Genomic DNA, 14,189 nt, shown 5'->3' with positions numbered 1-14,189 from the left:
TATCAAACCTATAACTTATAAAAAGAAGATTCTTTTAAAATTATCAGACAAGACCCCAATTGAATTCCATGTCATAATATTTTCATAATATTAATCTAGCAAATATGTTAACTTTCACATAAATAAAAAGTCGTTAATAATTATTCAAATGTATTTCTTCCTGAAAAAACTTGTATATAAGGAGGAAGAATACTAAAAATATTATCGACTATTGTATTCTTCTTTTACTATTTAAAAACTAGTAAGGATACTATGAATGTAAACCTTTTGATCATCGTATTGAACCGTGCATAAACTTTGGTGTCATTTATTTTTCTGTAACTTATATCGATTTCCCTTAATAAGCATTTCACACACTTATCTAACAAATTTACTCAAGTCTTCTTAGACTCTAATCACTGCTATTTTAGCTGATCTTTTGCGAGGTTCTAAATTTCATACATTAATTGATAATGAAAAATCGCATCAATAGTTTGACAATGTAATACAAGAATATTATAATGTAACTTGTGTAGTTGTAGTGTTCCTCTAAACCCCCTTTTATTTTCTTATATTTGTTCATATACTGTATTCTTTGAAGGGAAAAGTAGATTTAATTTGAATTCAAATGACCGAGAATCTTACCTACATCAATGAAAACCTACTTATGAAGGATGTTAATCTTCTGTAGGATGAATGTTATTATAAGGATTTCTTTACAAAGATTGTAAGAGAATCCTTTTTTGGGTAGAAGTATAATTGTGGTCTCGAGTTAGATAGAGTTCTTCACTTTGCATATTATCAAGTTAAAGTTTCTTATTTACTAGTTGCTCTTTGAGATATATGTACACTTCAAATAAAATTTCAATAGGTTGAGAGTTGTAAGCTAGAACATTGCTTAGTTGTTATCTGAAGGTCATAATTTCTAATCATACTTTAAGGGTGTTTTATTTGGGTAATGTTTTATTACCAAAATAGAAATATTACCTTGAAGATAGATTACTTAAAAAATTATTGGGTATAAATGATTACTATGTTTGATAAAATTTAATAGGTATAAATAATTATTGTGTTTGGTTAAAGGTAATAAAAGATTACTAATAAATTATTTTACTTAAATGCCCTTGAATATAATTATTTTTAAATATTTTTTATATTATTTATCATATTAATTAAAAATAAATTTATTTTTATCTAAAAACAGTAATAAATAATAATATAATTATAATAAAATCAAGATTACCTTGATAATCTTTAAATATTTAAGGTAAAGATGGTAATCAGATTATCACTTATATTACCTGTCATATCAGCATTGATAATAAAAAATCATTGTAATATTTTATTACTGACAAACCAAACAAAAGAATAAAAGATAGATTACCAAGGTAATCTTCAATACCTTTAACCAAACGCCCCCTAAGGGTTAACTTTGGGGACAATTTTTTAAACGTATAACAACTCGCATGTTGAAGTATATCAATTACCCCCTCAACCTATTTTATATATAAACCCCTCAACACAATGCATAACATAAAATTTCAATGTGATCCCTTACGCATTACACATTGTATAATATCAACATGCCCTATATGATAAAATATTAATAAGGTCCCACATGATAAAAAAAAAAAAAAAACGAAACACTACACATTCATTAAGACCCGCACATGTTACACATACTGTGTTTTTTTTTTTTTTAATTAAATCTAAATACAAAATTTATATTTAAGTCATATCCATCTAACTCCTAAAATAATTTTAATTAATTATCCTTGATGATCGGTAAGTGTTGGTGTTTTTGCAGGGAAGTTATGTGAGGTGTAAATTTTCCTTACCAACAACAATCCATGTGGATTACGTACGCGCATAACTTGCTCTCCCCTGCCTGAGCAGGCCCCATGATTTATCTCTATGATTGGTGTATATATAGAGCAAGTTTGCAACTCTTGTATGTATAAATAAAAAAAAGCTCATCTCTGATACATATTTGTGACAGGGAACTCGAAGAAGAATCGAAAAAGTCTGATGGTCTGTGAGTGTGAGGTAAATTAAAAGCTCAAGGCATAAGATTATGGATACCTGTTGGTCATCCCATCATGCAAACAGAGTACACCCAATCCTATTCCATACAAAAAAATGAAATACTAAGATAAATACACCACTCAAAAGTGTGCAAAATTATGAAAATGTCATCTTACACAATCTAAGAGATATAGTTAAATCTCCATGTGGCTGATGATTCTTAAAGTTAGTTTTCTTTTGCATTCCATGAAATTGAAGTCAACCTATCCTCTCACATTCATAGTAGACCAATTTGAACCTCTTCAGATACTAATCAAAACTATTTGAGTCTATCTTTCGTAAAGCTTCAAATTTGTATATCATTGATGATAAGAAATCACATCAACACAACACAAAGTTGTAAAAATAATTTAAGGTTAAGCCTATCATAACAGTGAAACATTACCAAAAAAATTAAAAAAAAAATTAGATTCTTAACAAATAAAACCTTGTTTTTATTATCTAAAGTTGATGAGTCAGAGGAGCTAGGCACTTGAGCTTGGAGTTTATGGAGAAAGGTGTAGGCATTGAGAGGCGAGTTAAGTATGGAGGGGCATTGGTGGGTGGAGATTCGTTCGAGCATGAATTTTAAGATTGAAGCACGGAGGTGAGAAAGAAGAGAAAGGGTTTTTTGCGGAGTGTTGAGAGGTGTAATGGGATGAAGATTGAAGTTGATGAAGAACGAAAAATTATGTAGTTATAGAGAATGCTATGGTGGGGTGCGATGGTTATTTAGGTAATTTTATTTTTGAAAGGCGTATTAAGGTAATTTTATTTAAATGGGTATTTTCGTATTTTTAGTGACCCAATAATGATTTTTACTGAAAAATTGGATGGAAGTCGGTAAACTTAACTATTGTTTTTAAGGATAAAAAAGGTTTCATCAGGGTAAAGTATGGGTGGGAAACAGTGGTTCTAATAGAAAATAAAATAATCTTCTTGTCAAAGCCAAATTAAATTATTTAATGTTCTACAAATTAAACATTATATTCTTAATTTAAAGACAATACTAAAGATTGATCTCTTTCGTGTTTATTGATAGTATTTGTGTACATCATAAAATTCTCTATAGTAATATTTACGTTGAAGCATCATTTAGTGTAAATTACGAAAATGGATATCATAAAATTTACACGAAATATATATAATATCTATATATAGATATAATGGAAATTGAACATAAAAAACCTAAACAATATCTTTATTTGGATGTAAAATTCAGGAAATAAATATTAGAATGTCGTCTATTAATTTTTACGAAGTTGTAAAAGTAGTTTTTTTTAACACTTGTTCTCTACACTAGAGGTGTAATTGGATTGAGTTGGATTGAATGTCGACAGACTCGAGTTTGGTTTAATTATTTAAAAAATATTCAAGTTCATTGAATAAGTGAGATATCGACTCAAGTTTGAGTTTGAGACAAGTTTAACTGACTCAAACTCAATTAAAAATATTTTTTTAACTCCTAATTTTGCAATTGTTACATTTTAGCTGTATAACTTATATATTTATTCATTACCTCCTATATTTAAAGTACAAAAATAAAATTTTAATGATGTAAATATAATATTTAAGACTTTTTAGGACTTATTAATATTATGATGGAGCTGAGCTCTGAGCTTGTGAGCTCATTAAGCCAACTTTACTTAAGTTTGAGTTTGACTCAACTTACACCCCTACCTTAAACACAATGTATTAAACTTATTAAAGAAAAACAATAAAACTCTAAGTACTAACAATAAATAATAATTTATATACTGACAATGATATGTCATTATATAACTGAAAAGATTTGATAAAAGACTAAAAATAAGTACTAATTTAATGTATTACTGTCGAGTACTCCTTCCATGTTACCATTGCATCGTTTTTGGACTTCGTAAAGCCTTGGTGCCATTGAATCACAATATCTTCCAAGTGTAGGGTAGCTACCTTAACTTTATCCTTACTTGGAGTTCCATCAACAACATTAAATTAGTACTCTTTTGTTATCCAACTATCGAAGTGTTCATCGTTAAATCTAGGGAAGTCTAACCTCATCACTTTTACCCATGGTGATCAAAGTTCCTACACACCTTTTGAGCTTTCTTCATCCTTGCGAGTTGTTGACTGCGATTGTGAAATGACTTTTAACTATTGAAGACCCAGTCCTCCAATTAACTTCATGATTTCCTCTATTGAATCTCACACAAATTCTTGTTGTTGCCTCTCAAATTCTAATATGAGTTGAGTAACCATCTGCGTGAGCTCTTGTCGCAGCTTTTGTGCTCGTGTGTCGTCTGTCATTGCCAAGTTTTTGCTCTGATAGGAGTGTTGTGAACGTTTGTCAGAATTTAGAACAACAAAATTGCTTAGTTTAGTTTATTGAGAGGTTGGCTAAATCAAGTAGAGAAGACAAAGAAGAGAGAAAATTATTGAAAATGGAGAGAGAGAAGTCACAGAACTAAAAATTGAAAAGTTTCATTCATCTCTCGGGTATTTCAACCACGCGACATTTACAATTTTATTTTTCAACCAACAAATGACACCATATTGAACTCATTAAAACCAACATAAAAATTCTAAAAGGGAAAAGGACTATTTCCCACCCAAATTTTAGGCTATTCTCAAACTTATACTTACAGGAGATGAAAAACTTCTATTTTCACCCATGACCAAACTGCCGTCTAAATTTTCAATTAGAGACAGAGGTAAAATCATTATTTTATTATAAACCTTAAAACTTTAAAATTTCACCGTTTTTCCCCTCCAGGTTTTAAAAACTAACACCTTAACCCATCCTCAAAGTTTGAAAAGTTTAGATTTTACTCTTAGGGTTTACTTCCTTCTCCGGTCATCATCGACAGTCCACGTATTCCATCGATCTCCCATCTCCGACTACAAAGGATGACGAAGGATGACCCTTCGTCTCCCAGATTTGGATGACGAATCATCATCTAGACGCGACAACGAAGGATGACGAGACGAGCAACGAAGGACGACGAAGCGTTGTCCTTAGTCGTCTAGGTAGAGCGACGAAGAGAGACCTCTTCGTCGCATAGTGGTGCGACAAGGAGATGAAGATTTTTTCATCGCACCACCATCATCGTACCAAGAGAAGGAGGAGGTCGGAGACGACGTCAAAAGATGAAGTTGAATAATGAGGGTGAAACTGCTATTTTTGAAAGTTAGGGGGCGGATGCGTTTTGAAAAATATGAAAACCCTAGGTTTGGGTGTGAAAATGTTACTTTTCAAAGTTTAAAAACTTTAGATAAAGGTGAAATATTAGTTTCTAAAACCTAAGGGGGGTGAAAAGTAATAACCTTTATAACTTTTTAATATAAACAGTAAAGTAACTATTTTACCCCTTCCTTTAACAGAAAAAATTAACAGAAGTTTGTCTATAAGTGAGAATAAAATTTTTTCATCTTTTGTGGGTGTAAGTTTGAGAGTGACCTAAAATTTGGTGGGAAATATGCTTTTCCATTTCTAAAATCTACACCATATCCTTCGCTGCATTTACAATTAAAAACTTTCACAACTGCACTATTCCTCTCCTTCCTTCTATATTCTATTTCCCGCCAGTTCAATATGTAATAGAATTGTCATTTAATACTTAATGGCAAAGAATTTTATATCGTTTTAAAATCTTAGAAGGGAAATTTTTATATTTAACATAAACTTGGACAAGTTTATCATTTCACCCTAAAAATAGATAGAATTACTAAAATGCCACAACATATAAGCCAATCTACTGGTATACCCTTTCTTCCCGCCTATTTAACGTTACATCTCTCACTGGAAACCCAAGAAAATGTACGATGGCGCCAAGAAAGCCTCAGTCTCCGCTCTCAATGCCAATAGGTAAAGTCTCCAGAACACCTAGAAATCTATTCAATTTACTCTTCCATTCTATTTTTAATTTCTCTACTTTGTTGACAGGAAATTGTGAGGTTTTGATAAATGCAAATAACTTCACTTGCAAATCTGACCACCCAAATACCCTCCAAATCTCGCTTTCCAAGACTGCAAAAATCATTATATCAGGCACTTTTTAAATTTATTTTTTGTATTCTTTCTTTTAATTTAGTGGATAATAATGCAATATGCAATATGATTTAGGATTGAGTTATCTGAAAATAGTTCAATATACTGTTTATAAATGGTAACTGTTTGTGACAGTGAGAGAAGACGTAAATTCAAAGTCCAGTGATTATATATGTCACAGAAAATCTGAGGAAACTGGTAAGTTTATTATTATTATTATTTTTATTGATTTAGTTTTGAAGTTTCATTGTTGCAGTTGCAATATTAGCTTTTTATGTTGAGAACTATGCTGGTTTTGATTTTTTTTATTTGATTTTTTTTTTGTTCACTTATTGACTATTTTGGCTTGTGTAGGGGAGGATTATATGTTTGTGCTAATTAATCCTAAGAATGCCAATGCCAATGAGAAATCCTACCTACAGGTATATCTGTCTTTGTATATGCATGTATAAGGGCTTCTTGTTTATAGCTTTAGAATTGAGACTTCATGAGGTGAAAATTTCAGTTGCTTTCTGTTAGGAACCTAAAGCAATTCTGGCAACACTTCCTTCTATAAAATGGCCTACTGTAATATAATGAAAAACTCCAACTCCTTTGTAATCCCTTTACACAGCAATAAACGGAGTTTCTCTTCTCTTTATCCAACTTCCGGTTCAACAATATCAATAACACAAATTTCCAGCAACTCAAGGCACAATAATTATTCCAAAGAAAGGCTAAAGAACTTATCCAAACCCAGCAACTCTCACAATAATCAGGAAATATTCATTCTGCATTAATGAAAAATAATAACAAACCTAATCACCAGTTCAATAGTTCTTGGATCAACAACTTACATCAAAATCACTGCCCCAAAATAGCAAGAAAACATAAATGACAATTAACAGAAACTCTAGGCTTTCGAGAGGCTTAGTCTCTCCCTCTTTCCTACTAATCTTCTGTAATTTTTCCTGTCCCTGCTGCCCTTCTTTTTTCTTTTTTATATACTGCTTTTGTGCTCTTTCCATTACCTCTGTTGGTCGTAGCAATTGTGAGCCTGCCATTTGTTCCAGTCCGAAGTTGCCATGTGTCTTTAGTTGCTCCAATTGTGAGACCTAACACTTTTTATTAGAATTTTCCTTTTTCTTTTCCTTAAAAAAAAGTTATGGAAGAGTTTTATGGGAGACTTTCACTTTCATTTTCTTTTGAATTTGATACATTAGGCCTAATTATGCTCTTTTGGTTTATGATATTTTCTTGTACTCTTGTATATCACCTATTGACATGTCGAATTTGGAAGCTAGGTTCCTTCTAAGTAGCCATAATGTTTTTCAGGATGTATTGAAGATATACACAAGAGAGCTCCCCACGATGAATTATGCTGCAAATACTGGAAAGCAATCAATGTTCCTTGAAAAAAGTGTACTGAACGGGTACAAAATGCTTCATTTTTCTTATGCTTGTTGCATGTTATGAAGGTTTAAAAAAATTATACTCATAATTGTGAAAATTGGCAGCACCAAAGTATACAATATCTTATCAGAATTCAACCATTATGCTTTTGAAATTCAATATAGATTGATATATGTGATATATATAACGCCTAGATCTGTCTTCTTTCAATAATTTCATACAGATAGGCATAATAAGTTGCTAGTTCAATATTCTTTTATCATATTAAAATTAATTATGCAGGAAATATTGTACGCTGCTTATGAAATCCAAATCCACAGAACGTTATGAAGGGGTAGGTTTGTTTTGCTCTTTTGTTGTATAGACTGGTATGTAGTGTTTTTACTATTTTATTCTATTTCCATTTTTGTGGATGAGAAACAAAAATTTACTTCTGAACTGCAAGGAAAAGGTTAGCAGTAATTGGAGTCCACCAGAATAATGCAATAGTAGAGAAAACTAAGAATGGGTAGAACCGTTTAGTCCAAACCACAGAATAACATCATCCTTGTCTTAGAAAGTTCCCAGCAAGGATAGTTCTTTTAACTTGCTTTTAAAAAGCAAAAGTATCTTAAACTTTATCAGTTATATGTTGTTTCTGTGTTTGATGTGAATGTTTTTTTGTGTCTAAGCACCTTATATCCACACAATTTAGAATATTCATTGGTTTTATCAGATTTTTATTTTTGCTTGTTTACCTGGTAATTGTTTCTCCTTTACTATATTGATGTAGGCTGTTGCTGCAATTACCTATCAAATTGTTCCTGCTGACACACAGTATGCTGAGATCCCCCTAGCTGCTGTTAGTTCAGTCTACCAACATAAGGTGGTTGTTTGTTTATTCTTCTGTTCTAAAATTTTTTTTTGCTTACATTGGTTCAAAAAGCCGTTGAGTTAGTGCTCTTATCATTTGCCAGAAATTACTCATGTTGTAATGCACAGCCACAGCCAATTTCTAATTTCTGATCATGATAGTTTAACACTTTATCTAGGACCTGAAATTGTTTGGTTTGGTTTCTGATCACAATGAAGACAATAGATCAAAACATATCTATAATGATTGCAAAATATGCAAGACCTATATAAACCGCTAAGAATATTTGGCATACACAATTGTGGTCATTTACAAATTTCTTTGACTAAATCTTCCTGAGTCTGATGGCTTATTAACATCTTATTATTTAATATATAGTGCTTTTGTTATGTTTAGTTTTGGATCTTACTTTTTCTCCTTTCTATGCAATTTTTTTGGATAAAAAATATTAAGGCCTGTGAGCAGCTATTATTAGCAATTTTTAGTAATCTTTTTCTCGTCCTATTAGTTTTCATGCAAGACTTGTCTAGAATTTTTTCCCTCAAGCAATTTCCTTTTTTAATACCTTCAGGGATTTGGTCACTTCTTGTATATGGAATTGAGGAAGAGACTTCAGAGTGTTGGTATACGCACAATAATTTGTTGGGGGGATAAGGAATCTGAAGGTTTTTGGCTTAAACAGGTAACTCTTGACTTGAAATTATATCTATGGAGATAGATATAATTGGTGTTGAATAGAAGTAGCCTTTCTTCTTGTTCCTTCTCTTTATTAAATATAGTGAATCAACTTTGTGTATAAAACCTCATTTTCTATAAGATTAATTTTCCAATGGTGGCTTGCTGTTTTGCTTCTTATTTAATTAGAAATGGTTTGCATGTCTGCAAGAGCTAATTATATAATGTTTGATGTTTAAGTTTGGTAATAATTGAAAATGTTCAGGGTTTTCAATCTATAGCGGAGGTAGACAGAAAGGGTAGAGCTCGCAGTTTGCCCATTAAGGCTGATGTTCGTAAAGCATTATCCTTTCCTGGTGGTTCAACCCTCATGATCTCTCATCTTGATAAGGATCCTTCAGCAAACATTCCAGATTCTCTAAATTTCTGTATACCATTGAAGCCTTGTGGGGAGTCTTCATTCTTGTCTATTAATAGATCTTTAGAGCCTGAGATCAATGGAGAGTATAACAAGTTACCAGTGTCACTTGATCAAATCACTTCCACTGCAAAAAGTTGTCAACCTGAGCAGTCGGTAAAAGATGGGTTTCCAAGAGAAAATACCAGGTTTGCTGGTAAGTGAGCACACACATACACACACACACACACACTTCATATAGTTTTGAAAGTATACAATCCCTTAAATTGAATGACTACCAAAAAAAGATTCATGACTAGAAATGAAATCCCATTGTGTAGATTTTGAAGCCTTCATGATGCTCTGTTTCACATTTCAGTGTCTAGACCTACTTCAACTGTTATGAAAATTTAAGAATCTTTTTATCGAACTGTCACCTCTTTCAGTTTGTCTTAGCTAACAAAATTTCATAGGTTTTGCATTAAGTGCTGACATTTTTTCTCAGGTTTTTCTGTGAGTTTGGACTCAATGCCTAGTTGTGGGGACCAAACTACTTTTGAGCAAGCACTCTGCAGCTACATGGACCTTGATGCCTCCAAGATTGAGGCTGAAACTGATGCTACACACTGTACTTGCTCTGCAAAACGTGCAAAGAGGAGGTTTTGGGAAGCCTCAATGTCTTCGCTAAAGTCCAAAAAAGTTAAAGGAAGTCATCATGTTGATTGTCAACTAGATTCTAATTCTGATTTAGTTTCAAAATGTGATGAAGCCTTGGTAATTTCAGGAAGTAAATCTTTGGTTGATGTTACTACTAGTGATCCTTTGACTACTAGTTGCATAAAAACTAGTGCAAAAGATGCAGCTGTATGTACTTTAGCAGGTCTCGTTGGTAAAGAAATTTTGTCTAAGGGAGAATGCTTCAGAATCATGTTGATGAATATTGCTGACAATTATAAGAAAATGCACCTCACAAAGGTATATCTCCTTTATTTAATATTTTCTGTCACAAAGGTGTTCATAACTCACTATTTCCATTGCAATGATTGAAGTTGATTATGTTGCTGAGATTCTGATCCATTTATAACATGTTTAGAAATATTGACCAATCAGAAGTTGAACATCTTGTTACCTATTGTATGCGCAAATGTTACAGTGGATTATAACTTTTTTCTTTTGATCCTGCTGGAGAATTGCATAATGGAAATTTAGTTATCCATAAAGATTTGTTATCAGACTTATCAAAATCTTCAATGCTAAGTTTATACTATTGATGAGACCCTCAAAAAGCAACTTTGCTGGACTAATCCTTAAAGATATGTGTTCCATTTGCTATTCTAGGATATATACCCATCTACCAAGTTATAACCGTGTCCATTTCTTAAGTCCTTTCTTTTCTTCTCAATCAAAGTATGTAACTAGGAGAATTTCCAATATATTTTCATTTGGCTGTCTCTGCATTTACACCTAAAAAACTTAAAGCCCACACACCACCCACACCACCCCACAACCCCAACCCACCCCCCCCCCCCCCCCCCCCCCCCCCTCTCCCTTTTGTTTGTCTTTTTTTTTTCCACCTTTCACATCTTGTTTTTGATAACCAGCATCCTTCAGATGAAAATAAATATACCAACCATGTATAAGAAAATTTTAAAATGCTGGACAAACTACCACTACAATACTTTATCTATGCTATTGAACATCAACAAATATCTGTAATAGGCCTGCAATACTACATGTCACCATGTGAATTGATAATGGTCAAATACAATGTTAGTTTAGAGGAAAGAATCTTGTAAAAAATATATCCAACTCAAAAACCAAATTCTGTTCAATAAATTTAAACAGTAACTCTCTTAGTTTATAAATATTAAAGTAAAGAAGCTTGGCTGACACTTTTGACTGATGACACTCTGCATGAATTCAGAAGAATCCCCAAGGATGCATTCTTATTTGGGTATTTTCTGTGATTTATAAGTTATGATGCTATGTTGTATTCTGCATTGAACATCTTATTGTCTATATATGGTAATTTTGAAAAATTATTCATTCAGTTAATCTTATTTGGATGGATACCCACATTTTCCCCACCAAAATTTTTAGATGTTTCTAGTGAGTAATTTTTGTAATTATTTTTTTCCTCAGTTTTTTATATGTATGTGTATTTTTTTATCATTAATCTTTTTGATGTAGGTAATTGAAAACTTGGGCGGTGTTGTTACCAGTGATGGAATTTTAAGTTCACATGTTGTCACTGGAAAAGTGAGAAAGACCCTGAATTTCTGCACTGCTCTATGTTCCGGGTTAGTCTTAGTTGGATCTTCATATTTATTCTACTTCACTGAATTGCTCAAATTTAACATTCATATGTTACATGGTTATATCCGTATATTCATTAAATTTATGTTTTGATTTATTTTCTTCAGAAATTCCTGAATTTTGTGCTTCTTCAGGAATGTTTATTAACCATCATAAGATAATTTTCATATTCATCAATTTAAAAAAAAAAAAATCAATCGAAGGTTATTTTCTAGTCAACTCTTTCAGTTGCTCTTTTTATATTAAGATACAGTGTATTTTCCAGAGTATTTTATCTGAATTTGTGTTTGAATGGAATAGTTTATAGTTCACTGAAGGACCCTGTTATGTGAGGGTAGAATGAAGGTTTGTCTTACTCTTTTTAAGAAAAAGTTTCCTCATTTCATTCAATGTTATTCGTTCTCTACATGGTCATTGCTGTAGTTCCCATTTGGATTAGTATTCCATCAGAGCAAACTTCAAAAATTGAATATTGGATCTATGGTGTTGCTTTATGGAAGTGTAACAATATAAGCCCCCTACCATATCAGAGTATTTATTATCATGACAGTTATAATTGCTTGAATGCCATTCATCTCCTTGAGATAAAACTAATGAAACCAGGTGGAAACACTTGCCTGTTTCCCACAGATCCTGCATAACATAAACCATTAAAGATGCTGGATAAAAACCACCCCACATTCCCTTTTTTATTGTTGTTATTTTTCTTTTTTGGTGGAGGTGGTGTCAGATTCATTATTGCAGTTTCCACTTTGTTAATTTGTCTATATTGCTCATTTACTTGAAGACATGCGGTTTCTTCTCTTCGAGTTCTTGTTATTTTCAGGCACTTTGCACCATATTTTGCATGCATGAGAGATTAATTTTTCAAAATATGCATGCCTTAATTTGTAATGGTGAGGTGATGGCCCCTAATGCAGAGCATGGATAGTCTCACCCAGTTGGTTAAAACAAAGCTTTAGAGAAGGAAGATTTGTAGGTTAGTTGGTGATAGCATTTATCTCATTCTCAGTACCTATCAAAACACTTTTGACAGTTTATTTAACTTCCTATGTCACTCTGCAGATGAAGTATCCTATGTATTAAATGATGAAGAGTATGAGTTAAAGCACCGAAGTGAGTTGAGAACTGCAGTTCTTAGAGCTAAAGCAAGGCCAGGAAGTTTATTTAAAGGATATAATATAAGCTTGGCTGCTCATGTTGAACCCCCTGTCAAAATTCTATCTGCCATCATCAAGTCTGCTGGTGGAGAAGTAAGTATGAAGATTCTCTAGGCAGTATGTTTGTGAGGAAAGTCTACTAGTTCATTTTATGCAGAATTTGCCTTTTTATTACTTTTTAATTTTCAAATAGAGACGACATGAGTATGCTTTTTTTGAAACAGAAATTGAGAATCTGTGCTAAAAAAATTTTGCTTTTTAAAAGGAGAAAAAAGAAGAAAACGAAAAATGGAAATGGAAATGAATATTACCTTAGCAAGTAGAACTTCTTAAATTTGCCTTTCTCATGTTTAAGTTATGCCTAAGACTAAGACCATTATGCTTATGGTAGGTGCTCAAATGAACATTTTGATTTGAGTGAATAGTTTGTATGCTTTAATTAGGTTAATGGTGCAATAAGCTTAGGTTGAGTGGTGTTTTAAACTCTGTGCATAGATGCTACATTGTTTATATTATAGTGAGCAATAGGTGGGTGTGTGTTGTAGAGTATGTGTCTACCATGACATGTAGTGTAGAAGCTTGTCTAAAAATTTTTGAATTTATGCTTGTGGCCTTTCATTACGACATTGGTGGTTGTCTTCATAAATACATACGTTGATTGTGACAATCATATTATTGTATATTCAGGTTATCAGTGGATTGGAAAATGCGAAGGAAACATCAAAAACGATATTCATTACAAGTGAGGAAGACATGGAAGAAGCATTAACAGCTGTAAAGAAAGGAATATGGACTTTCAGCAGTGAGTGGTTGATGAATTGTATAATGAGGCAAGAGCTTGATTTTGAAGCTCCCCAGTTTGCACAATCTTTGTAACTTTAACTTCACTTTCTAGAAAATCATATTTCCATTTCTCTTGTCCTCCTCATTAATCAATATATTCAACAAATTTTAATATGTTATACTTTACAATTATACTGGTATTGACGCCGAAAATGTGATTAGGTTAGGGTACCTGATAGTGTTTATACTTGCTGACTTAATATTTGAATAAAAATTAAATATATTTCCTACTTTGTGCATGTTCTACGGTCAAACAATCCTTTAGTAAAATGTACGAGAACTATACTGAGGCATTTAGCCATTAACTAGACATGTTATCTATACGCAAAATGACTTAAAATGTGGATAGAGGTTATTTTACTCTAAAACAAGGAGAATGATGAATTTTGACAGTTTTATGATTTGTATGATATTAATTATCTCTTATCATTACAAATTTCATAATTATCTTTTATTTTAATGAGATAATTCAGATCAGTAGAT

At 32.1% G+C, this 14,189-nt stretch overlaps 1 protein-coding gene across 1 annotated transcript; it reads left to right on the top strand.

Annotated features, from left to right (window-relative positions):
- Positions 1-5,805: 5,805 nt before the first annotated feature.
- LOC123205470 lies at positions 5,806-13,760 on the top strand. The gene is made up of 14 exons (XM_044622419.1): positions 5,806-5,887; positions 5,966-6,070; positions 6,206-6,268; positions 6,425-6,492; positions 7,385-7,482; positions 7,745-7,796; positions 8,235-8,327; positions 8,887-8,997; positions 9,256-9,604; positions 9,893-10,362; positions 11,578-11,687; positions 12,624-12,682; positions 12,769-12,956; positions 13,551-13,760. The coding sequence occupies exons 1-14, from the start codon at positions 5,845-5,847 to the stop codon at positions 13,737-13,739; spliced, it is 1,998 nt and encodes a 665-aa protein (XP_044478354.1). The 5' UTR covers positions 5,806-5,844; the 3' UTR covers positions 13,740-13,760.
- Positions 13,761-14,189: the final 429 nt, after the last annotated feature.

The sequence above is a fragment of the Mangifera indica genome, unplaced genomic scaffold, assembly GCF_011075055.1.
Source record: "Mangifera indica cultivar Alphonso unplaced genomic scaffold, CATAS_Mindica_2.1 Un_0007, whole genome shotgun sequence".
In the NCBI taxonomy this organism is placed as follows: domain Eukaryota; kingdom Viridiplantae; phylum Streptophyta; class Magnoliopsida; order Sapindales; family Anacardiaceae; genus Mangifera; species Mangifera indica.
The sequence above is the reverse complement of the archived record's forward strand: the minus strand, read 5'-3'. Positions and strand labels throughout refer to the sequence as shown.